Raw genomic sequence first — 26,309 nt, forward strand, 5'->3', positions numbered from 1 at the left:
GCAGCAAAGGGAGATGCAGCACTAGTGCAGACCTTCGGTCACACCTGGAGCTGCGGGTGGGGTCTGCACCAGAGGCTGATGGACAGGCTCGCGGGTGGGCACGGTGTTCTTCCCACCTATGTGAACATACACCTGGCTTCGCCTTTGTGCTTAATGCTTACAGTTTTCTTTGGTTACTTTTATCCCAGTCACATATATAAGTTAGAGTCAAAAATAGTGGTGTAGTCTTATCACAAGGGCACCATTCCCTCCCTTTGGCTTGCTGGAGACCAGCTGCTGCACACTTAGTGGACAACTGTCCACTCTGTCTTTGCCTGGTGTCTGGGGCCAGGACTCTGGGCGACACTTTTGTCTGTGGGTGCTGGCAGTGGCCTGAAGTGAGGTTCCCCTCTCCCTGCTCTGTAGGGTCCCAGGCTGTCTCTCCCGTGTGGCTCCTTCCCCAGGAGCTCATGGCTCCATGCTGCCAGGACCCCAGGAACACGGCCAGGCTGAGAATCCTCCTAGTGTCACTTCTGTTGCCCTCTCCAGGGTGGAAGGGCATCCTTGCTCAGCCCCTCTGTCCGCAGCACTTCTCTGACCCACCCCGATGCCACATCAGACTGACCCGTTGCCAGTCCGGCCCCAGAGTCTCATGGCAGTGAAGCGCAGTGCTGCTGCTTCACACCCTGCCGCCTCTGCCTGGGAGCCTGCGCCTCTTCCCTTGGGCCCACACTCTCACTCTCCACCCGTTGTACAGCTTGCATTTCTCCCTTCAGTGCCCACCTTTCGAGTCTTCCACCACACTGATGTCACACAGTGTAGGTGACAGGGAGCTGATTGTAACACCCTAGCAGTGGTTTATACTGTTGTTCAAGGTTCTCTCTTCCAAGGTGGGGTCTCCACTCCGTGAAGGCTGAGCCAGAGCGTCAGATGCAGAGCCCCTCAGCCTGCCTGGCTAACTGCCAGGACTGGGTCTGGCGTTGTCTGTGCACTGTGAGACACCTGTTCTAGAGTGGTCTGCGACTGACTCCGGTGTCCTGTCTGCATGCAGGTGGGCTCCTTCCTCTGCAGTTCCTTACCTCCGTGCCTCTTTCTCGTGCAGTCCTGTTTTGATAGCTCCCGCTTAGCTCTCTGAGGACTTCAGTGACAGTGTCTTGTGGGCTGGGTGGGTGTTGGGCCTGCATTGTCCTGTCCCATGGGTTTTTTGTTTCCAGGTGCCACATCCAGGGGCTTTCTCCCAGGAGTGACATTTCTTCATTGATGTGGTTGAAGGAACTGAATTCTCAGGGCTGTGAACTGGGACTCTGTGGTGTTTGTCGCTCCGGGAGAGTTGGGGCTTCTTCCTGTGGCCCTTTGTGCTTTCTGGCTCCTGTGTCTTTCCTGTGGTTGCCTTCCCTATCCTCTGTGATCCTAAGCTTGGGCCTCTGAGAGGAAAAATGTCTTTCCTGCTGTTTTTGGCAAGATTCAGCTGCCATTGTGTGTTCAGGTCACTACAGTACCCAGAAATTTTGTGGGGGCACTTCCCATCAAGAGGGTCCAACCTCCCGAGAGGTGTGGTAGCTGGTGATCCCTCCGAGGGAGGGTCTGTAGGGAGGCCCGGCCCCATGACTTGGGTATCTGCGGCAGGTCTGACGCATCCCTTCACAGTCTTTTTCATAGACCATCTTTGCAGCGGGAAAGTCAGTCACCCCTTTGGCGTCAAGGAGAAACATGGTGGCTATACTCTGATTCCATGCTTTTCCTGGGGCTGTGTCTGAAGGGACATGGGCAGGAAGGGAAGGTACTGGGAACAGTCAGAGCACGGTGCTTTGGGTGTGGCCTGGCAGGGACACCCTGCCTCTCGGGATGCTGGCCTAGGGGTTGGCCTAGGACCTCGGGTGGCCCACAGTATAAGGTTGTTCTCAGCTGTCTCCAGAGATGCAGGATGACAGCGGCCTGGCACGTCAACAAGTGATGGCAGGTGGGGCCAGGGACTTAGCTCAGTGGTGCTGCTGCCTCCTTCAAAAGCACAAGGTCCCGAGTTTGATCCCCGGTACCCAAAAAAAGAAGAAGCGATGGCAGGTGGCTGTGGCTTCCCTTCCCCACGGTCGTGCCTAGGAACAGAGCAGGGCAGGGCTGTGGGGTCTGTGAGGACCTCACACTTTGTCCTCGCCGTTTGTCAGGAGTTAGGGATAACTAGCATAAGACCTCTGGGTCCGCCTTGCCCCACATGCGACCCTGCCCTTCCTGCTAGAAGTGTCTCTTGGGGTTTCTTAGCTGTGACTCTTTTCCCGTGGAAATCGCCACAGTGACACTCTCATTTCCCAACACGTGGAGTTTTGGTCTTGAGCTGGCCCTGGGTGATGGCCTCTTCCCCTGCTTTTCCTGCCTGCCTCCCAGATTCTAGCTTCCCTTGGGGTCTTCCCTGCCCACTTTTCCTTCCTCCCTGGTTTCTTCTTTCCTGTCCAGTGTCAGGGCTGGTGCTCCTGTGGACGGAGGGAGGCTCTGTCTCCAGTGGTCTCCAAACTGTGCTAGACTTGGCTTCCTGCCCTTGGGTGGCTCAGAGCTGCCCACAGGGCCTGCCCCTCCCTATTCCTTGGAGCAGCTCCTGGTTGTTCCACCCTGGTGGTGCCACCTCCCTCATGTAGCTCCTGGGCCCTCAGATGCCTTGAGGTGAGAGGCCACAGCTCAGGAGCCCTTGGCCCCTCCAGGGACATGCATGATTTCTCACTTGAAACAAAATCTGAGAGTTTGAGTAGGCTGTCACTTAAGTTAACAAAAGTGAACATGAGAGGGGCCAGCCTGTAAGAAAATCGGGTGAGCTGTTGCTGGGCGTGTGTTCCTGACGATGTGGACAGGGGACTGTATTTGTAACCCGAGGCTGAGCTGTGCAGTGCCATCGCTTGTTGTAAATCATCAATCAAATAATGCCATGGTTTGAGTTTTTATGGAGCTAGAGCCAAGTTCTGGGGGGTGGGAGGAGATGGGGAGACGGCCCTTTCCCCTGTGTTCCCCGAGGTGTCTGTCTGGGATGGAATGTGCCAGCTTGGGAATGTGGACTGTGTGCAGCCTGTGTACCACTGCTGTCTGCCTGGCCATCCCTCGGACAGCCGCTAGAAGTGGATCTTGTGGCTCCTTGTGAGCCTCAGGCGAGAGGTGAAGATTTTCCCCTGTGTAACCAGCCCTAGTTCTCTGCCCCTTCCTGGTGTGGTTGGTGCTGCCACTGTGTGTCCAGAGGGAAACCTGAAACCCTGGCTGCTTAGTTTGTGAACTTGGGCCAAGTTGGAGGCCTTGCAGTGCTCCTGCCTGCTCTGCTCCCTGCCTGGCAGCACAAGCACAGCCTCGGAGCTCGGAGCCCTCACCTATCTTATCTCAGACCTGCAGGCTCTCCAGGAGCATTGTTGAGCCTGCGGGATCTCGGCACATGCTCACAGCCAGACCCAAGCCACTGGGCAAACCTAACTGGGCTGGTGAAGGAAACAGTGTTCAGGCTTCTTGTTTCCTTTGTGCTGCATATCCCAGCACCAGCGAGAGACAGAATAAGTACCTTGGTGAGCAGTCTGCTGGGAAAGGCCTTCCCCAGACCCACCACCCTCTCTCCTCTGCCCACTCCCGATCAGCTTGTCCATAGCTGTCTCCTCTGCCCATTGCCGCAAGGGTGTGTCCCAAGTCATTTCGGATCCTCCCCTGCAACACACATCTTTCATTTTTGTTTCTTTTCATCACCAGGGATGGTACCCCAGGGCCTTCACATTTAGCTCCATTCCACCCCCACCCCCTTATTTTTTTGGTACCAGGGCTCAAACTCGGGTCCTTGAGCTTGTGAGGCAGGCAGCAGAACTACTGAGCTAAATTCCTGGCCCTCTCCAACCCTTGTTTTAGTTTTAAATTTTGGGAAAGGATCTTGTTAACTCACTAAATTGCCATGGCTAGGCTCAAACTTGTGATCCTCCTGCCTCAGCCTCCTAGAGTGCTGGGATTACAGGTGTGTGCAGTATACCTTGCTGCTATGCACATTTTCTGTCTTATTTTTGGACTTTATTTGGCCCATGTCCTTGCTCCTCCTGAGCAGTGGTTTCTACTCCTTTCGTTGCTATCTTTTTTATCGTGCCTTTTTGGGTACTGTTATGTCAAGTTCATGTCCTATTCTGAAAGTGAGAATTAGATGCAAGTTGCCCTTGTCAAACATGTGCCGTGTGCCAGGCATTGCTGTCAGCATAGGATCGACCGTGAATCTGCATGGCTTCCCAGGGGACAGCCTCAATGAGGTGAGAAGGACTTGGGGGCCCAGAGTCTGCCTCCAGCCCCTTCCTTTCTGCACTGTGGTGCGAAGCGTCCTTTCACAGACATGACCATGGCACCCTGCCGGGGGCTTCGCAGGCTGGCAGCTTAGCCAGAGAGAGGCTTTGGTGCTTGGAGATGGAAGTGAAGCAGTGCTGTCCGGGAGCTTGTTGGGGGAGGCTTTCCTGGCCCCTGCAGCACTTGCACCTCTCTGGCCGGAGACGGGCACAGACTGGGCACTCACCACAGCCTCAGCTCCATTCCTGCGTTTAACTTGTGTGGTGCTGGTGGCAGCTTTGGGCTGATACAGGTTCCTAAATCATTGCTTTAACTGTGAAAAGCAAAAGGTAATAGGATAAATGGGCAAACTGGGTATTGTCCTGAGGACTAGAGTGCCCCTCTCCATTATCGCTAAGCCAGTTAGAAAACAAAGCAGTATTACTTCTTGGCCTTTTGGCTAAGATCAAGTGTAGAAAACAAAGCAGTGGATGCACACAGGCACACACACTCTCACACTCATACTTACACTCAGCGTTATGTGTGGCCTTGGGGAGTATTGAGGAATTGCAGCGCGAGACCAGTTCTCTGGATCACAAAGCAACAGGACTGGACAGCTGAGGCACAGATTTTCAGTTGGAAAATTATGGGTTTGGAAGTGGCAGACTATTGATTTGGAAGTTGTATATTTGCTTTCTTCCTTAAGGGCGATCTGTAGACTCTATTGTGAACATTTTAGTCAGATGTTAGTTTCTTCTTAGCCCGCACTGGGGTCACATGCAGCATATGCTCTCTCACCGTCTGTCAAGGTTTTATTTCTTTTTGCTTAGTGATTAATATTATTGTTCTTGTTGTTTCACAATCCTGGGGATGGAACCCAGGGAGCACTGAGCTATATCGCCACCCCACTCCCCATTTTTTAGCAGAATTTTGCTAAGATGCCCAGGCTGGTCTTGAACTGGCAGCCTCTTGCCTCAGCCTCCTGAGTAGCTGGAATTACAGGCATGTGCCATTGAGCCTAACAGGCATTATTATTTTTAAAGACACTTTAATCTTTCCCCTATGTGTACAGAATTTCTTTGCACAGTAAGCCTTTTTGCATCATAAAGCTCCACTTTGGCATAATTTTATTACTGCGCTATGGCTTTTTAGAAGTTCCTTCGATGAAAGTGTTTGTACCAACATCTTGGTACTGTATGTCCTTTTGCCCTTTGTTCCTAGAAGGTGGTCCTGTGGACTCACGTTCCTGGTACAGAGTGACACTGACACTGCTATAGTGGGTCCCCTTCTGTGCCAGGCCTGCCCGGGGTGGCCACCGCTGGCTCCTTGTCTGTAGGGGCTGTGTGTTGTGAGGGCAGGGCCCCTGTGGGAGCTCTCTGGGGCTGTGCTCGGGGTTTCCCTTGTTTCTGGAGTTTTACACTTTGAACATGTGTTTAGATTTCTGTTTATCTTGTGTATGCAGTTGTGTTTTCTGTATCTGACTTAACATATTTCAGTAGTCCTGGAAAATTCTCACTCTGGCTTCCTGGCCCCTTCTGACTTTTGTGTTCTATAAACTCTTCAGTTCTGTCTTCATCTCTATCAGATTGTCTTCTCTGCTTTCCCTGTGTCAAAGCCAGACATTGTGCTTTTAATTTCAGTAACATTGTGTATAGTATGTTAGACTTACATGTACAATGGATATTTAAACATGTCTAAAGTTTCCTGGCCATTTTTGGTATCTCACCACCGGCTCATTTTTAATTTCATGTTTTAAACATTTCATGCAGACTTTGCAAACTCTTTGCTATTTGAAAGCTGTGGTATCTAAGCCCCTTGCTGGTTTAGGTTGGGTGTGCATGGTTTGTTTTCTCATGCCCCTTCCCCAGGCCCCACGGAGATGCCCATGCAGGGCGTCCTGTCTTCCCTACCGGGGTTCCACTGGCGGTATGGCCTGAGCACAGATGCTGATCTCCCACAGTTTTGGAGGTGGGCGCTCCTGGTCAGAGTGCTGGCAGGTCTAATGCCTTGAGGCCACCTGCTTCTTTGGTCACCGAGGGCCCCTCTCTGTGTCCTGGGGGGCGTTCTCTGGAGTCTGGACACTAATGCCGTTTGCACATCACTGGCCAGAAGGCCCCTCCCACCATTGCTGTGAGTGTTGGGATCTCTGCATGGGAATTTTGGAGGGACCCCTTCACTCAGACTGCAGCACCGTCCTGTGGCTTTTCTCGTCCAGTCTGGCCCTCACCTGCTCAGGCTCCACGGCCCTGTGGGTGTTCTGCCTCGGGGCCCCTCCTTACATCACATGGACCACTGTGGCCCTGGCCTCTTGGTCTTGCCTCTCCATGCGATGGCTTCAGAACTGAGGGTCTGGAAGGGCAGCTAAAGGGCTCTTAAAAATCCATGTCATAGTGACTCAAAAAAATTGATATAAAATTTCATATGAAGTTTACCATTGGCCATTTGAATGTAAGTAGTTCAGGAGCATCTGGTGCATGTGTGATGCCCACAGCTGTCTCTCCCTAGAGACCCGGGACTAGCACTGTCACCACCTTGACTTCTACCAGCCTGTGCTCAGTCTCTGAGTTCACTTGCTCTGTGTGTTCTCCGGGAGTAAAATCTTTACAGTGTCGCCTTTTGGGCTGTGGCTTTCATACTGAGTGTGATGGTGTCAAGGCTTGCTGTGTCCGAGGGTGCCATTCCTTCTCAGGCTGGATGCTGTCTCCTCACTTGTCAGTGATCATGTCAGGTTCCCCACCTCCTGGCTGCCATGGACAGTGCTGCTGCAGGTGTCGTGCCAGTGGGATGGCTCCTGTCTCTGTTCTTGAGGCGGTACCTTGCTGGACTGTAGCGTGGTTCTCTATAGCTCTCCACATTGTGGCCCTGTCCCCCAGCAGTGCACGAAGGCTGGTTTCTCCACATCTTCACGACACCTTTGGTTTTCCTTTTTGAAAAAAATTACACCCAACCTGGGGGCATGAGGAGATCTCTCACTAAGATTTTGATTTGCATTTCCCTTAATGACAGTGTTGAGCATCTTTTCATGTACTTTTGGCTGTTTGTGTACTGGACAAAATACCTGTTCATTCTTTGTCCTGTTTTTAACCTGTCCTTTTATTGAATTGTAAAAGTCCTCATTATAGTCTGGATACAAAAAATGCTTATGTGATTAGCAACTAGCTTCTACCCTGGTGGTATGCCTTTGATGATATTTCATGTTGTGACATTTTAATGTAAAAGTTACACCACTGTCTTAATTTTTAATCTTTAGTTCTTTTTGTGTGAAATTTTTTTGGTGTACAGGAATGTGTGTGTGTGAGTACATAAACAAATTCATACCTATTGGATTTTAAAAGGTGTCTTTAATCTTTTTGCTTGTAAGTATTTGGTAGTTGTTTAATTGGAGTTGAGATTCTATTTGAAGAATTTTGTGTTTAATGGATGGAAAATGTCAGCGTGTCAGTGATGTGTGTCTCAGAGTTTGCATTTGACCCATGCCTCAGAGTAGAACTGTGATGTGGCGAGTGTGGACAGTGCCGTTTGGCCGGACTGTGCAGAGCACTCAGGATGAGGTTCCACCCACAGCTTTCTGTTGTTTTGGACATGGATGACATTTATACCCTTTTGCTAAAGGATGTTGTGGGTCTTCTTATGAAAAACCTTGCTATCTGGTCGGGAAATCCCTTCTGCTGACTCAGTCCAAGCCTGTTCTGCTCCTCTGTGTCTTGCTAGCTGGCCTGTGTGCCAGTGATAGGAAGTGTGGCTGGCTGACTCGGTGGGAGAGTTGTGGGGCTGAGACAGCCAGAGAGCCCATTTCTCCCATTTCTAGCTTGCTATGGCCACAGCGTGTTTGGACCTCTCCACGTGGCGCTGTAAGACTGGCAGCACATGCTGTGCCCCCCCAAAACAGCGTGTCGGGGGAGGTCTCCTCTGTTCTCTGCATGCACTTTCATGCTTGCTGGGCCCCTTGATGTGTGCAGTGCTGTGGTGGGAATGGGCCTGCTGTCTGAGAGCCCTGACTGCCTGAGTGCCCCTGGACATGTGCGACTCATGGCTGTGCTGTAGGTGGAAGTGGGGCTCTCAGCTCCTGCATGAGAGCCTGGGCCTTGGCCTCATAGGTCCCACCGTGGTGTGTTGTTTGTGGTCTGTGAGGTCCCAAGGTCTCAGGGCTGTCCCGCAACAACCAGCAACTCAGGTGAGTCTGGCGGAGTGTTGAGCCCCATGTGCAGTGCTCAAACTGATCTTGGCATCGAGCAGTGAGGGAGCTTAGTGAGAGCCTGTGGTGTGGACAGAGATAGAAACTGGAATTCAGAACCTCAGCCAGGCTTCTGAGCATTGTTAGGAACCTGCCGCTTTACGGGGAGCTGGCAGGATGAATTCAGGTGGTACCTGTGGACTGTACCGTCTCGCCCACCTGGGCAGACACGTGGTCTGTTTGGCAGAAAGAACAGGTGGCCAGGCTAGGACAGGTGTGAGGTGTGCCATTAGCTGCACATGGGGGATGTGTGCCTTCTCAAATGTGCCTCCCATCTGACCTTTGCTACTGACCTCTCCTTCGACCTTGTGGGCCAGGGCATGTCTCGAGTGCCATGGTCATCAAGGTCCTCCGATGTTCCAAGAGCTGGAGCCAGGGACACTGTCTTGGGCCCTGGAGGTTGGGCCCTGGGGCTGGGGACCCATGGTCATGAGTCAGTGCAGAACTGGTCCTGACTTCCTGGTTAAGCCTTTAATCCTCCAGGACGCTTGTTTTTGCTTCTTTTAAGTTGTTGTACCAGGCCACTCTGTCATTAGCTGAGGGTGTTTCAGTGCCAGCGGCACTGCGAGCTGAGGATCACACCCTTGCTCCTGGAGGCACCTCCCTCATGGTATCCTTGCACATACGTTCTGCCCATGGCCTGTGGCTCTTGTCCCTGTGGTGGCCGCTGGGACCCCATAGTGAAGGGGATGACTAGTACGGACAGGAGGAACCTTTGTCATTCTTGTGAGAGTGATGGTCCTTCAGAAATCCTGGGGGCATTTAAAAAGCCAAGAGCTAGCTTGGCTTGGACAGCACAGGACGTAGTCTGTGGAATGGTGGGTGGGCCTGGGGCTGTGGGTGTCCTGGGAAGCTGTTTGCTGTCACACCAACATTGAAGAGAAGCCGTTCACTTATGCACTTATTACGTTGACAGAGGTTGGTGAGTCTGCGCTGGTGGCATAGAGGAAATGACACGGGTATCCCTGAGACATCTGTTGGCTGCTGTCAGTTCTCGGTGGACCTTGGGGACTGTTTCATCTCAGAGGCCACAGCTCATTTTTCTGCCCAGAGCCTGTGCTATGGATGATGCCTGAGGTCTGAAGGGGGCTCCTGCCCTGCCGGATGGTCAGGTGGCCCTGACCTATCAAAAATATATCTCTTTTTGAGACAGGGTCTATTCTGTGTTACACAGACTGGCCTCAAACTTGCAGTAACCTGCGCCCAGGGTGAGACTTTTTAAATGTTCAACAGGCTGACTCTAAAGGCTGGCCGTGGAATCCCTCCCTACATGAGCAACGCAAGTGAAGCACTGATGGTCTGGAGGTGGGGCTTCCTGAGGGCGGCACAGACTTGGACGGCCGATGTGTGTGGGGTGTAGGGCCACCTGAGTGTGCGTGGACTTCTTCCTGCCATCACATGTGTTTCCTGAGCCTCCTGCTGTTGGGGACGGATGTGGACTTGTGTGTCCTGCTGGTGCATCCCCACAGTGCTAAATATGAGGTGGTGGGTGTGGGCTCTGTGTGGCTCCGGGATGGCACGTTGGGGGTGGCGTGGCAGGTGCTGCCCTTGGTAGTGGATTAGGGTGTGGTCAGAGACAGGTGCAGGAATGCCTTGGCCTTTGGCTCCATCTTGTTCTGTGACTCAGCATTTCCGAAGGTCCCCCAGATGACATGTTGCCTGCTTTCTATCCTGTAACTGCACTCTGTGGTGAAGGGCCTTTGTCATGCCTGACTTGTACCATGGGAAAGACAGTGCCCCCAACCAGGGCCACAGGACCCTCAGGACACCTGGCTGGGAGAGGCCACCTGGCCCTCAGCAGATGTATAGTTGGCCCAGGGGACAGATTTGTGGACCTGCATAGATATGGGGCTTCCCATGGGAGGAGAGCGGGCCCACTGGGCTGCGCGAGTGCCTCAGGCCCCTGGGGAGGCAGAGCCAGGCGACACCCGCGGGGTGTGCTCTATGTGGTGCGAGTGCCCTGGGTCAGTGCCTGGCCCTCTCCGGCAGGTTGGGTGCTCATGTCTCTGCTCCCCCGCCTATAGTTACAGGTGTCATGGTCGCATCACACCGAGAGCCTTCGTTTTCTCCTGCCCACAGCCACCTCAGCGTGGGCACTTTTCTGAGCAAGCCAGACTGCATTCTTGAGGGTGGCATGGTGGCTGTTGGTACAGCAGCATGTTCTGTAGCTCTGGGTAGCTGTGTGCTCCTGCTGTGGGACAGCTCAGCTGCAGTCCGGGAGACCCTCCCCACATGGTCCAGCCTGTGCTGGAGGAGCCTCTGTCCTACGCTTTCCTCGGGGAAAGTGTTTTTGTTGCCACACTGTCCATCGGTGTGCACACTTCCCCCTTCCCAGTTCAGGGTGGAGGTTGGAGCAATGCCTCTGGTCCGCACTGGCCTTGTGATGAGTGATGGCTTCCCTCAGCCTGAGAGCTCTCAGTGGCTGCTCACAAGGGCTCACTGCTGCAGGGGGTGCCCGGTCCTTTGTCCCTGGGCTTTGCACTCTGCGGAGCCTGCAGTGGTTACATGGGGCTCCAAGAGTCAAGCTGCTTTTCACCCGGAGGCTGCTTCTCCTTGGGCAGTTGGCATTACGCCCATGACGCGCTGCCTGGGAGAAGGGCATTTCGGTTACCTCACTGGGCTCTGGGTAGCCAAAAGGAAGCCCTCTGGGTAGGTAATATCTGACATGCACTTGCAGTGTGTAATTGGAGCCACGAGAAAGGGTTTTGTTCAAAGCTAGTGAACAGTTTCCTTATTTTAAATCTGTTGGATCTGCAAAAAGTCGTTGGCTTTTGAATCTTCTCTCTGATAATGATTTTATATAAAATTTAGCACAAAGAGGTTTGTGGTCAGGGTGCCCCAGCCTTGGGTACACCCATTTCCAGGTGCCACTGAGGCTGACCTGGCCTTGTCACCTGCCGGGTGAGTCAGAGCCGGCAGCTGGTTTCCCCCTTTCTGGTTGTGGGGTCTCTCGTTTTGCTGTCTTACCCAAGCTGCTGCTCTTTCTGTAGTCAGAGACCTTCCCAGTGGCCCAGGGCAGAGTTCACTGCCTTGCTCACTTGGCCTCTGGCAGCTGTGCTTCAGCCCTGGTGTTTGCTGTGGCCTGCGGAGGGTCCTTGAGTGGGTGTCTTGGGAGAGTGCAGGACAGTCGTGAGGATGCGTGCTTGGGTCATGGGGCTTCCAGGTGACGTGGGGCAGCGCTGGTAATAGGCCATAGGCCTGGCTGGCTTTGCTCTCTGCTCCTTTGACTTAGCCACCTTGTCTACGGCCATACCACCCTGAATGCGCCCCGATCTCACCTGACGTAGTCACCTTGCTGCCCAGGACATGTTGGATGGTGGTCAGTGTGTGGTGGTTGTCTGAGCTCTGGCTCCTTCCCCCTGCCCCCTGCACAGGCTGGCTCCCCCCAGGCGGAGATGTAGGCTGACAGACCCATGGGTGGTGGGTCCTCCCAGCCCGAGAGTGTCTGTGTCCGGACAGGGGCCAGAGGCAGTTAATGGCCTGTCATTTCTGATTCTCGGGGCTGGTTTGCCTCTCTAGCCAGTGCAAGGGGCATTTTGCAGAACTGTCTCACTCCAGCCTGGGAGCAGAAACCCTTTTCTCTGCCAGGCTGCACAGTGCCGCAGAGGCTGTTCTCGGGTGGCGCTGAGCAGCTCCCTCTCTGGAGCTGACATGGGAGCCGTGTGGAGGGGTTGGGAATGCCGACACTGCCTCTTGTAGCTGTCTGCTTGGAAATTGGTTTTGTTCTGTGGAACGGTAAACTGACACTCAGAGAGGGTGGGCGTCTAGGTGTCCCTGGGGCCATGGACTCACCAACTGGCCTTGCCCGGAGCATCTTGGCAGCCCCGTGGGGGAGTCCAGGAGTGGGGCCAGTAGCAGCTGCACCCCCTCCCACAGTGTCACTGCCGATCAGTGTGGATGGGCCACCCTCCTCTCCTAGGGGATTTGAGGGACGCCGGCACACTAGGAGCAATTCCAGGCCAGTGAGGTTTCTTCAGAGGGGCAGTGAGGGCTTTGCCAGCATTACAGACCTGTTTTAGCTCCGAGTGAGGTCAGTGTTAGACGTACCTGCTTCAGCTTCATTGGGTTTGCCTTTCTACAGCTTCTGGGAGTGGGAGGAGGCTCTGAGTGGAGAAGGTGGACGTGAGGCATTTACAGGGATCACAGGTGGTGCTCCAGAACCAGGCTCAGTCCCAGGCGGCTGACTTCTCATGAGGTCACCTGGTTTCGAGGCTCTGACCCCTTTGAGGAGGCCCAGCACACATTTTGTTGTGAGGGTTGGGCAGCACGGCCAGGTGGGTGGGGGCTCTTGAGAGGGAGCTGGCAAGTTGGCTTGTGTGGCCACATGGGGTGGGCTGGGAAGGGAGAATTGGGGTACATAGCGGCTGCCAGGACAGCATGTGGAGAGGCCAGAGCAGCGGCCTCGGTGTGATTGTTCTGCTCTGTGTTGTGCTGCAGCAGGCACTCAGGAGACAGACTTGTCTTGGACCCCCTGGGTGGCCTCCTAGGTATCTGCAAGGGACTGCAGTGTGTGTGTGTATGTGTGTGTGTGTGTGTGTGTGTGTGTGTGTGTGTGTGTGTGTGTGTGTAAAAAAAATGTGTGTGTGTGTGTGTGTGTGTGTGTGTGTGTGTGTGTGTGTGTGTGTCTCTCTACGGGGAAACGAGACTTGGCCAGGGGGCTGGGCCTTGCTGGGGTTCAGAGAAGGGTGAAGAGGCAGCCAGGGCATCCATGGGAACCCCACAGTCCTGTTGCTTTCTCAGGACCTGTATGACCCTGGCCCTCGATTCGTCTGGTGTACAGACCTGGCCAGAGGCCTCCTTCCTGTGGAAGTGGACGTAACCAACATCACAGTGTCTATGAGGCGTTTACTTTGGAAAGTTCATTTTTAAGTAAACTTATAAATAGCAAATTTGTAATCTCATTGAAAATAATCACCATGTATATGACAAATAAACTGGAATTGTATCAGTATTTTGGGGGCTGTTACACAGAATAAAAATCTTTAGAACAGAAAGGCGGGAGATTCATATGTAACATTTGCAGTCCTACTTTGGTACCAGGGATCGAATTCAGGTCTTTGTGCTTGTGAGGCAGGCAGTGGAACCACTGAGCTAAATCCCGGCCCTGCAGTCCTGCTTTGTGTGGCTTTTGTCTGGGTGCTATCTCCCTGGGGATGGTGCGGGCAGCTGTGTGGCTGGTGCTGAGGAGTGGACGGTGGGGCGCACTGTGGGCAGTGTTGTCTGTTGCATCTGGAAGGTCGCCATTGGGCTTCTTCCACCCCGGCTGATCTGGTTGACCCCCACAGATGGTAGCCAGTTCCTGTGTAGTGTGTGGCTACCGGCTAGGTGCCGGTGAAACCCGGTCCACTTGGAGACTGCTTGCTGTGTGCGAGATGCTGCCAGAGTGCGTGCTGACAGCAGGGCTGCCCTCTGGCCTTGTCTGCTGCTCCTGCTGCCCATCCTGTGGGTGTGGCTGGCTGTCACCTTTTCACTCCTTTCAGTCGCTTGCTGACCTGCAGAGCAGTTTTGCTGAGGTGGCCATAGCACTTGAACATGGGAAATGTCTCACTTTCCTCTGTTAGTAGATGGTCACACGCTTGTATTTATTTTTTTCTTGCAATACTGGGACTGAACCCAGGAAGCACTGAGCTACATCCCTACCCCATTTTATATTTTATTTTTGAGAATAAGGTCTTGCCAAGTTGCCTAGCCTGGCCTTGAGAGCTTTGATCCTCCTGTCTCAGCCTCCCTGGCAGCTGACATTACAAGTGTGAGCCATAGCACCTGACTGTTTTTATTTTTAAGCATTGGTATGGGCTGTTTGGTATTCTTTATGGCATCATAGTTGGGCTTTTTTTTTTTTTTTGGGTACGGGGGCGCTGAACTCGGGACCTTGCATTTGCAAGGCAGATGGTGGAACCACTGAGCTAAATTCCTGGTCCCATAGTTGGTTATTTTTAATCAGTAAATTGGGACTTTTAGTGTGGTCTTTCAAAAAGTTCTGTTTGGTGTAACTAGAAAAATTACTGTTTTGTCCTTAAATTGCAAAATAAATATTTTTCTTAAGCTCTTTTTGGTTACTTTTTCTTGTTGGCAGTTTTAAGAAGTGTGGTTCACTTACAGAATATTTTAGTAAGTGCAGTTTATCTTCTTTTCCAGTACTGGGGGTTAAACCCAGGGCCTTCACCCTGTGTGAAGGCCTCTGCCCTTTAATTTTTTTTTTTAATTTTGAGACAGGTTTTTGCTAAGTGACTAAGTTGCCCAGGCTAGATTCGAACTTGCTATTCTCCTGCTTCCGCCTCCCAGAGTGCTGGGATTCAGGCATTGGCACCACACCTGGCTTGTTATTTTTAACTACTGTGCATATTTCCTCTGTGCAGACCCTCCCCTGTACTTGAGGACACAGCCCTAGTGGACAGAGCAGGTAATTGCCAAGGCCTGGGTGCTGTGTGCTCTGGGACGTTCCTGTGACCCTTGTCAGCAGCACATGGTGACGTCAGTCATTCAGTTGCTCGTCTTCACGGGGCCCAGACAGTGCACCTCATGTCGCTATGGTCACAGTCATTTCAGATGGTGAGGTCCACAGCGCAGTCCAGGGCCACGTTTGCTGCCTCAGAGTCCTCATGCCTGAATCTCTGGGGACCATGCATGGCTGCTCTCCCTGGAGGCTGTCAAGGACCTGCTGCCAGGTGGCCTGATGTGTGGGCACCTGGGGTCCCAGGAAACTCATGTCTTTGCTGTATCACATGAAGCTCCCAGTGCTGGGGTCAGCCTCTGCCCTTGGAGCTCAGCAGGGAGCTCATGCTCTTGTGAAGGAGCCACTGTTTACCTACCTGACTGTGCCTGCTGTGAGGCACAGGCTTCCCTCTTGCCTGTGGGGTTTGCTCTTGCATTTGTGATTGTTGGTGCTGCACCGTGGCATGCTGGCTCTCACTGTCTATGTCTTCTGCAGTGGTTGCCGTGATCTTGAGGGCTGTGACCTATGAGGAGAAGCGGGGAGCCTTCAGTGTGGGTGCCAATGTCAGGGATGCTGCCTGCTACGTGTGCTGGGCCTTTGCGCGAGCCTACGACCCGCAGGAGCTGGAGTCCTTTGTAGCTGCCATTGCCAGGTGAGCCTTTTTGAGGGTACTATTTTCTTATGGGGCAGGGTTCCTGGTTTCAGGGCTCAGTGGAAAACAGCACCCTGACAGCCCCTCCTGTGGACCCAGGTCCTGGGGAGCAGTCAGGAATCACCAGTGGGAAGAGCGTGCTCAGGAGAGCCGAGAACACAGAGGTGTGTGTGTGCTGGTGCTGCTGGTGCTGGTGGTGGTGGTGGTCTGCCCTGGTACCGTCTGGCCCTGTTTCCTGGTGTCCACAGACTACCGTGTTACTCGGCCTCCTCAGGAGCTCTGTGCAGAGCATGGTGCCCTGGGGAGAGAAGCCTCATTAGCAGGTTACTGCGTCACCAGGAGGATGGGGATCCCAGTGCCCTCTGAGGCTGTGTTGGCATCCCAGGGCGGGAAGCGAGGCTCCCGAGGTTTCCGGGGGAGGTCTCAAGCCCGTGCCATCCTGCGTGGCTCTTATGAGTTGTTAATTTTTACTTGGAGAGATACAAAATAGTGGTCTCTAAGTTTTATGTGCTAGTCTGATAGGTGACTGCTGGCTCCCTGGAGTCCTGAGTGGCTGAGGAAGGGCTCTGAGGGACTGCATACCCACCCTCGCGGTGTGACACACAGAGGTTCACCCGATAACTTAGACGTGGAGAAGGAACCAGGTGACAGTGTTGGAGCCAGAGGAAGGAAAATCCCATATTCAAGCCTTATCTGGGCAACTTAGCAGACTTTGTCTCAAAATAAGAAGAAAAAAAAAAAGGGGGTGTGAGGGGCTGGGCATGTAGTTCAGTCGTGAGCCCTTGCCCTTGCCCAGCGTTTGTCAGGTGTGTCCTCTGGCTCAGCGTATGCAAAGCTGCAGCTTGTTAGGTGGCCATGCTGGGTACTGTACACAGTGCCCAAGAGGACGAGTGACTATGTGGTCAAGCCCACCAAGCAGGTGGACTCTGCCTGGGGGCACTCTGGCCCTCTGGGGCCATCCTAGGTACCCTCTGCCTGAGACCCTCCACAGGTACCTCTGGTAAGGCCCGTGGCTGGCTGGCCATCAGCACACTGTGGGACACACACTGGCTCCAGGATCACCCCAGTGTGGGTTCAGGGGTGCTGTGACTGCAGCTGTCTTCTCTTTGCAGGCATTTCCCTGAACCCTGCATTTACCAAGCCTTGTGTGCACTGCATTTCCTTCGGGGTTGCATTGGGGCAGAGTCTCCCAACCTAGGTAGCCACAGAAGTGGCTCCTGCCCTTGCTCTGGGAGATAAGGCCCTCCTGAGGAAGCTTCAAAGGTGTCTGTTCCCTCCTGTTGTTTCTGCCTTTGAGAGGGTCAGTGGGCTCCAGGGCCCTTGTGTTGGCCGGGCTTGTGGAGGACATCTTCCCTGAGGCTATCGAGGCCCAGAGTAGCGGAGAGCAGGTGTGACTATGCCTCTGTCCATTGTCCCTGTGGCCAGCTCTGCCTGCTGCAGCTGGCTGGCTGCAGGTAGTCTTTCATGAGCCCAGCTCTCCCACAGCTGTTCTGCCCTGTGGACAGAAGTTTGGTTGTCTTTCTGTTTTGGGAAAGGTTCTTTCTGCCACTTTGTCTTGCTCCCCAACTTTCTGGAAGCTGACCCAGTAACCAGGGAACAAAAGAAAAATGTTTTCCTGTGGTTTATATCAACTGTCTCAGAACAGTGAAACTTCTGTAGGTTAGTCAAGCCTGGCTCAGGTCCTGCAGCACTTTGATGGGGAGAAGCTGTGATGGGGCCCAAGAGCCGAGGGAGTCTGTCTGCTCAGGCCAGGGGTCTCTGTCACTGTGCACGTGAGTCCTGTTCCTGAAGGGTGTTGAGGTGCAGTGGAGCCATGGAAAGGGTTTCCTGGGGCCTGTGTGCTTTCTTCAGCTCCTGAACTGATGGCACAGCGACTTTGGGAAGAGCAGCTGGTGAGTGGGGACCTGCCTTCCAGGGAATTGTCTGCAGTGGTGCTTGGTGCATGGGCCAGAGGGCTGGGTGGTGGTCTGCCCAGGGGGCCTGAGCCTCCTTTGGGGTGGCCTCTGTTGGAACCTAGTAGGTGGCATGGAAGCTGTGTTTCTGAGCTGGCCCGGGGTCGACAGTGTAGCCAGGTGCCCGAGGGTTAAGGAAGGACTCAGGTCTCTAGGAGAGCCAGAGTGTGATTAGTGTGTGACCACATCCTGTCTCCGTCTGTAGAAACTCAACGTGGGTCCAGGGGAGCCTTAGCTGCCACGAGTGCGCGTTTACCAGCCTGCCCCATCTGAACAGCCTTTGGATTTCTTCTGCTTAGCCCAGGAGTCAGCAGCAGTGCTGCTGCCTGTGGAGTTTGTGCTGAAGAAGGCCCCTCGCCCCTTGGCCTGTGCCCACTGGGTCAGGTCGGGTCAGCTTTGTGCTTTGGGGCTGTGCCCGCTGCAGGTTGCAGGCTGGTTCGGCAGGTTTGAGGGAACCTTCGTGCCCTGCCCTCCCCGGGCAGTCCAGACTCCAGGCATGTGGCGGGGGAGGTGGCAGGTGAGTCAGGGAGCACTCTGCTGGCCTCCCTGCCCGGGAGCTTGTGCTGCCTGCCCAAGCCCAGCCGAGTATCGGTTGGGGTGTGCCTCCAGGCCTGCCCAGCCCAGGTCTGCTCAGCATGAGTGACCACGCTTTAATTAGCCGCTTTTAAGCCCATTAATTCTGGCACTGGATAAAATCTTGATATCCTTACTTTCACAAACTCTCCAGAGTATCCTGTAAAAGTAGACAGTTGAGATCAAAATAGCCGTCTCTAAGTGGAATGACAATGCCTGATAGGAAGATCTGGGTGGGGACTGAGAGGAACCCGCTTGGGCCACCAGCTCTTCTGCTCAGGGTGCTCCGTCCTTGGAGATCGCAATGCAGGACATAGTGTCATTTTACTGAGGAAATTTGTATTAACTGTCATCCTGCCTCAGTGTAAATTTGTATTGCTCCTCTCTTATTTATTATTTTTATTTGCATGTTTGTGGTACATGTTGGCTACATTCATGTGAGGAGTCGTGTACATAACTTATTTTAGTTCTTTTTAAAACCCCACCATCCTTTGGTTTGCAAAAATATTTATTTCCCTACTTTCTGTTATCTATCTTTTTTTTGGTACCAGGGATCGAACTCGGGACCTTGAGCTTGCGAGGCAGGTGGTGGCACCACTGAACTAAATCCCTGGACTTCTATTGTCTATCTTAAAGAGTTTTTTTAGTCAGATTTTTTTTTTTTTCTGGTACCGGGATCAAACTCAGAACAGTGCACTTGCCAGGCAGGCATGGTGCTGCTAAGCTAAATCCCCAGCCTTAGTCAGATTTTTTTTGTGTGTTTTGAAGTTATATTGGTTACTTCCAAAAACCAATCATTCCTCAGCCTTGTACACAAACAGCTGGGGTGGGGGAGGCAACTGTGGCTCCCGGAACCTGGGGTTTCTTGAAAAGCAGGTGTGCTGCAGCAGCAAGGAGACCTGTGCTGTGACAGCACAGCGGCATGGGTGTTCATCAGCTAGAAAATTCGTTCTGACCAGTGATCAGAAGGACAGAAAAGGATTGGGTTCTGTTGCCAGCATGCTCTGACCATCACCTTTCAGTGATTTCCTCACCTGAAACTCTTTGGTAAGCCGAGCCCCAGCTGACATGAGCTCCCACCCCTGCCCCAGGCGGCTCCTGACTCTACTTCTGTGGCAAACCGGTCTGGCAGCGTGGGCTGCAGGGGCTGGGGATTGGTTCAGTGAGATCTCTTCCTTGAGGGCAAGATTGTCCTGAAATCAGGAAATAGCAAGCATTGCTCAAAGCTATGTCTTGTTCTCCCTGGGCTTCTGAGGTCTTGCTTGTGAGGGAGATACTGGACAGCCTTGTGCTACCCAAAGAGGCAGCCATCGTGGTGGGCCACGTGTTCTGTCTCCAAGTGACCCAGGAACACTGGGCACTGTCACTTTGTGACGGTGCTGCTGGCTCTTCTTAGGTCCTGGCACATTCCGCCAAAGACAGGGCTCACATCTCACTTGAGGAAGTCTGTGATTTTCAGTTTGTGAAAAGATGGATGGATAGTATATTATTAGTCTGGTATTAAAATTTTTTTACTTCAGGGCTGAGAGTGCAGAGTGTTTACTCAACGTGTGTGAAACCCTGGATTCATCCTCAGCACTGGAAAAAAAAAAAAACCCAAAAAACAAAAAAACAGAATAACAGGATTATTATTGCTCAGTTGGAAGCAGGGTTTGGCTTTTGAGTGTTGTAGAATATTGCACAAATAAGAAAAGCTGAGCTCAGGTGAGCTGGAGCAGGAGTGAGTGGAGCTGTGTGCTTCCCTTGATTGCAGGCCGGGTCTGTGCTGGGTGGTGACCCAGCTGCTGTGCTGGAGTCGCCTCCCCTCCCCCAGGCTCTGGGTACAACCCTGGCTCTTGCTGCCGACCTGCTGGGGTGGTGGAGGCCTGGCCTTAGGAGCAGTGGTTTGGGGAGGTGCGTTCCTGTTTATATATGTAACCAGTATCGTTAAACCTATTTGTATTTGACACATACTAGTATTTCTAGATAAGCCAGTTTTGTTCTTTGTGTGAAAGTAGTTTTTAAAAATTGAGTCCAAATCAAAATACTCTTCAAAACCCTGTTGCAGCTGTGGACACACACTTGTCCTGTTGGATTAACTGGGAAGCCTGCAGCAGTGGTCCTCAGGCATTGTTAAGTTCGTTTTGTGTCCTGTGCAGTTTGGTGGAAGTGTGTGGATGAGGCAGTAGCTGTTGTGAGATGTTTACATGATGGGAGTGTGTGTCAGGCTTCGTGCTCAGTCTGGTGGTTCCCACCCCGGGGATCTCTGTGGACTAGTCTCAGCTCTCAGCCGTGGCTCCTGTGTGCCAAAAGCAAGGCCATCTGTGATCTCACCACCCATGTTACTGCCCGTTCTTAGGAGTGGGCTCCTGGGGTTTCTCTAAGCATCAGAGTTGGTCTGCGTGGTTGTGCCATGGTTGGTGACCGGGCCGGCCTACAGTGGCTGCACTGGCTGCTGGGGGAGTCTTCAGAGCCGGGGGTTGGGGTCCTGATCTCCTGGGCTCCTGGGTGTTGCTGCCAAGCATAGGAGAGGTGTGTGGAGGGGGGGAGTGTGTGCCCGGCCCCTTGACACCTGGGATGGGTGATGGCACTGGGCAGGGAGCCCCACTTGCCCTGCAGATGGCACATGCAGATACAGAGCTGCTTGTAAAGAGTTTTAGGAAAAAGGCGGCAGGGGTGGAGGCCTCGAGGAGGGAGATGCTTAGGGCCAACCCTGGAGACCATCCAGGGCTTAACCGCCTGCCTGCTTCGTCCTTGGCTGAGGTATTGGGGCACTGGGGCCATAGGGGCCTGGGGCTGCACAGTGGCAGTGGCAGTGGCCCAGTGTGCAGCTGAGTGGACCCTGGCCAGCCTGCCTGGGTGGGGGCGGGGTGTGCAAGCGCAGAGTGGACGCCCCGAGCTGCCACCTTCAAAGGGTGGTTGAAGTGTCTGGTGACTGGGACTAGGTTGCTGCTCTTGCTAGGGTGGGAGGTGATGTAGGGCTGCCTCTCGTCTGCTTCTTCCTCTCCCCGGTTCAGGTTCCAGTGTGAAATAGTAATCTGGACAGAAATGGATGGTGACTCCAGGAATTCTGTGTGAAGCGTGAACTTTCACGGTAATTGCTGGAGCCCATATTTCTTGGTGGCAGATGTTGAATGAAAGCGGAAATTCTTAGTTCATTTCTTTTTTAGAGTAAACACAACTTTATGGGTTTGCAAAAGAAAAGCTCACGTTAGTATAATACTGAACTTTGTTGATTCTGAGAATATATGTAGGGTACCAAACTTGTTTTGTTGACAGCAGCAGGCCTGCAGCTCTGAGTCCCTGGAAGATCACATTTATCCAGTGACGTCTGAGACTGTTCCTAGAAGCCGCTGTGCCATATTGAAACAGAAGCAATCTTAAGATGTCCATGCCAGGGAAAGATGAGTTCCCATGTTCCCTGTAGTTTTGAAACATGTTTTCCCTTCTCATCCTGGCTTCCATTTGTCGTGTAATGCAGCGTTCAGAGAGGGAGAGACTAGTTTTCTGTGACTGGCTGTGCCAGAGCCACCACCATGGCTCCTAGCAGTGACAGCGTGAGCCACAGCATCCTGGGGACTGTCCTGGCCCCTAGGAGTGTCAAGCACTTGTGCTTCAGACCCTTCTAACTGAATCACTGTGTACTTGACAGACCCCAGACGTTGGGTCCAGGGCCCTTCCATGCTTTGCACCCCGCGAGCTGTGCACTCACCTGCAGTCCGCTCGCCCCACCATGTCCACATGTCCTCCTCTGTCCAGTGCACCCAGGGCTGGGGCACTTGATTGTCTCTCTTCTGTGATGGCTCCTCCATCTTCCCTTGTCTTAAATGATCTTGAGCGTTGTTGCAAATGACAGTTTTATTGAGTTGCAGATCACAAACCATAAAACTCACCTTTTACAGTGGCAAGTGGTATGGTTCAGAGTTGTGAAACTTGCCTCCATGCAGCCCCTCACGTTTGTTAGTGGCCACCACTCACCTATATTCTGCTATCCATCCTGACAACGACACCTTGGCAGACCTGCAGAATGACCAGGCAGGCTTTATAGGTGGTGGTACGGGGCCGTGCCTTCCTGTGTGCCATATTGGGTACATGGCCTCTATCAGCTCTGGGCTGAGAGCTTTGGTAAAGGGGTCCACTGGAAGGTACCTGTCCTGTAGTTACGATCGTGCCCCCAAAATCCCCACTTCCACCTGTGACATTCACTGGCTGCCTTGGCACGCTGGCCAGTTTTCTGTCACAGGACCCCTGCAGATCAGTGAGTGAAGAGAATAGGTTTATTTTGGCTCACAGTAGCCCCCCCCAGGGGACAACCCAGGCCCTCCTGCATGCTGGGCAAGTGCTCCCCACTGAGCTGCTCCCACAAAATCTGTCTGTGGGCAGTTGGCTTGTTGCTGTAGGCCTGTGTCGGCAGGAGCATGTAGCGGAGTGGGACCTGCTCATCTCACGAGAGTGTTGGCCCACTGTCTCCAGTGCCCAGCTTCCTCCATAAGGCCCCAGGTGGCTCCACCACCTCCCCACAGTGCCGTGGGTGGCCAAGCCTTCAGCACTTGGGCTGTGGGGCACAATCCAGGTCAGACTGCAGAGTGGACTGAGGATGACTTTCTGTGTCCCACCCGCTTTGATGTGCATGTCCAGGTTGCAGGGTGCTGCTGCCATCACTCAGGTGCTCCCGCTGTGGCTGTCCCTCGCAGGCACCCACACCCACACCCTTTCATCAAGATGCCGCGCTTACTCTCAGCACTTTCTTACTTTCTGGTCCCACAAGAGGCACTGTCCTGTCCTGCCCAGCATCCGGCTCCTCCCACCAGGTGGTATTTGGAATCCAGGATGCGGGCACCTACCCCTCCTGTGCCTCTTCCATGTGCAGGGGACTGCCCCATCCATGCACACTGTCCCCACCCCAGGTGCCTGGAGGACGTGGTGGCCCGGAGCTGGGAGCTGGGAGTCTGGACCAGCCTGGGAGTGAGGGATCCACCTTGTCCAGCTCTGCAGCCGCAGTCCCTGTGTCTTCCCACCGCACCACCCCATACCACACCCCGGGGGCTCAGAGGGATGAGGGGCTCAGCGTGGAGAGGAGAAGCAGGGCAGTGGGGACCTCTCCGGGTCACTCACAGCGATTTTATTTGACTTCACCCAAGTGGGTGTGAAAAGGCTCCCTCTTCCTGCCTGTGGTGTAGGGCAGACTGCAGTTGCCTTCTGTGCTTGTGCAGCGTTTCCTGGCCACCAGCACATCTGCAGGGTTTTTTGTTACTCTGACAAATACTGAAGCAGGCCGCTTTATGAAGAAAAGGTTTATTTGGCATCACAGTTTTAGTCCAAGGTCAAGGGGCTGTGTCTGGCAATGGCCCGCTTGCTTCTGGGCAGTTGGCATCAGAGGGAGTGGTGTGTCTGCTTGTGCCAGTGTGCGTGTGTATCTGGTGTGTGCATGTCTGAGTGCACATCTGTGGGTCTCTGTGTGTGTGTCTTTTGCATGTGCATGCTTCTCATGCTGGCAGGACCCAACAAGGAGCTCCTCTTGTTGCTGTGTCTCACCTCTCAGGAGGGTTAGGTGTGGACCCATAAGCTGGGGGCTGTCCTGGCTTTTGTACGCTGGTCCTCTGTGGCTGACCGTCCGCTTGTGAAGCTCATGCTGCTGAAGGCGTAGGCAGCTGTTGCTGTGGTGCATGGGGTCAGCCATGTGGCTGGGCTCTGCCACCCTGTGGCTTTCATCAGACCTGGTCCTGACCACCCTGGGACGCTGATGTCTGGGAGGCCATGCTGCTCTCGTGGCCCCAGTTCTGGGTGGCCAGGCGGGTTGTGAATGAGCAGAGAGGGAGAGAGGCCTCCTGGTGGCGTGTGGCCTGCCTCACCTTGAGCTCCCTTTAATCAGCCGTGTCCTCTTTCCACAGTGCCCTGGTGGTTGCTTCAGTGTTTGACCGGAATGTGAACTGCAGGAGAGCAGCCTCAGTAAGTGTTCTTGTTCTCCAACGCTCCCACTCCAGGAGCTGTGGCGCCTGAGATGGGGGCAGGCCCTCCAGTGGGCAGGCGCTTGGGGTCCTTACGACATGTTGTGCTCAGGATGTGGGACAGCCAGGTGTAGGGCAGCCCTGTGACCCCCAGTACCACGCCGACTGGGGTACTTCTGCCGTGCCCACCAGATTCCCAGTAGCACTAGCAGCAGCTTGAGCCTCGTGAAGGAAGCCAGGCAGTCAGGTGCGCGTGGTTGTCTCAAACTGAGGGCTCTGCGTTCCCCACTCTTTCTAGCACTTGGGTGGGAAGCCAGGATTCATGCTGAGTCGTCACACCTTTGCCCTGATGATTGGTTACCTAACACAGTAGCTGTAAGACAGGGACATAATAAAAATTTAATAAAAATTTATGCTTAATCTGTACTTACAAGTTAACTTTCATGTTTTCTTTATTGTGACATAAGATATTTTTATGAAAGCAGTAATAAAATCAAAGCACTTACAGCTTTGTGTACCCTGGGGATGAGGTGAAACCAAAGTATATAAACCATTTTTTTCTTCAAGTTAAATTAAAGCGCTTTTACATTTGCAAGAAATTCTTTGCGCTACACACCACCTAAAGTTCACCTGCTTAGTACCACACTGGAAAATTAAGACCGTGAGAAGTCAGCCATCTGAAATTGTTGGATTCCTTTTTCCTTCAGTGCTGGGAGCTGAACCCAGGGTCTTTTGTGCTGAGATACATCCTCAGGCCTTTTGATTTTTTCTTTCTCTTTTTTGAAGTGTGAGGACCAAGTGCCTCCTGATTGGGAGCAAAGCTGCTCTTTTAGGCAGACCTTCTGTGCTCTGGTGCAGGAACCGCCGACTGGGCTTGGCCTTGCACGTGTGGCCCAAGGCCCTGCCTTCCTGGCTCTCTCCTGGCCCTTCCCCTCCAGGTGCTGGTGGTTGACACTGTCCTCTTGTCCTGGGCTTCAGCAGTACCTGGGGCTGTGCTGTTTCTCTGATGGTGTAGAAGTGGTCACCTTGCCCCTTGATGCTGGTCCTCCCTGCAGCCCTGGAGGAGGCACTCCTGTAGCTGAGGTCGGCCCTGCCCGTGTGTGCTGGCAGGTACTTCGGTGAGCTTGTGGGTGGATGAAATCACTGGCTCACTCCTGGTTGTTCCATATGCTGGAAGGTCCAGCAGCCTGGGAGTGCCGACTCTGAGGGGTTTCTTCTGCCCCTGAAGGACAGGGCAGCGAGATGGCCCCCAAGGCTCTTGTGGGGTTCCTGGCAGAAGTGGGGAGGAGATGAGCTGGGGCACTTCGCTAACAGCCACAGAAAGGCAGGAAGCCCTCTATTTAACTGGAAAGTTTTCATTCACATTTTTTCCATCCAGCACTTCATTTGCTGCATAGTGCCTAGTCTCTTAGAGCATTGCTTTCTGATGTTTCACATGAAGATAATTGAGGTTCACTTGCAGTTATAATATGCAGTGAGTTTATATGCCCTCAGCATTTGCACTGGTGATAAAATTTTGTAGTTTCCATGATACATAGCCAGGAAGTACACACCCCCACCACACCCACTGGCCCTGGTTGGGCTCCCTCACCTGTGTTTATGCTTCCTTCTGTGTGGCTGCAGTCTCCCGGCCCCTGCAATCGGGGCACCGTACAGTCCGCCTGCAGGACATCCCATGTCAGCCTTTTTTACCTCGGCCACCTCTCTCAGCTGTTGGCAACCAGTTTGCTCCAGCTCTGTCAGGCTTTCGTTCCTGGAATGCTATCCACGTGGAGTCTACGGCATGTGAGCTTCGGGGTCTGGCCTTTCCACTGGGCACATGCTCCAGGGCTCATCTGGCCTTGGAGTCTCTGGCCTCAGCTCTGGCTGTGCTGTGGTGTGTTTGCCTGTTGAGACACATCTTGATTGTCTTGATTGCTGCTGATCTGGGCCTATGCTGGGGATTTAGCTCAGTGGTTCTACTGCCTGCCTTGCAAGTGCAAGGACCCAAGTTCGATTCTCAGTACCAAGGGAAAAAAAAAAAAAAAGAATGGAGCTGTGGCATATCTGCATTCCCGGTGCACTGGGAAGCTGAGGTAGGAGAATTGCAAGTTTGAACTTGGACAACTTAGTGATACCTTGTCTCAAAATGAAAAATAAAAAGAGCCTGCATTCAATCCCCAGTCCTTGGGAAGAAAAAAGCTGTGTGGACCCTGTGTGCAGGTTAGATGTGAGCATAGCTTCTCTCTGCAGTAACGCCAGCAGCACAGCTGCTGGGTCACATCCTGTCCCCAGGGCCTGTGCCCCCCCCCCCCCCGCG

General features: G+C 53.3%; 1 protein-coding gene across 1 annotated transcript in view; it reads left to right on the plus strand.

Moving 5' to 3' along the window:
* Nucleotides 1–26,309, plus strand: part of Tbcd (tubulin folding cofactor D) — a 149,408-nt gene that overhangs the window by 80,974 nt on the left and 42,125 nt on the right. The window contains exons 14-15 of the mRNA XM_010618701.3: nt 15,402–15,558; nt 23,954–24,011. Coding sequence (XP_010617003.1) covers nt 15,402–15,558; nt 23,954–24,011 — 215 coding nt within the window. The remainder of the gene's footprint in view (nt 1–15,401; nt 15,559–23,953; nt 24,012–26,309) is intronic.

This window comes from Fukomys damarensis, unplaced genomic scaffold (assembly GCF_012274545.1).
Source record: "Fukomys damarensis isolate Sample0158 unplaced genomic scaffold, DMR_v1.0_HiC HiC_scaffold_23, whole genome shotgun sequence".
NCBI classification, from domain to species: domain Eukaryota; kingdom Metazoa; phylum Chordata; class Mammalia; order Rodentia; family Bathyergidae; genus Fukomys; species Fukomys damarensis.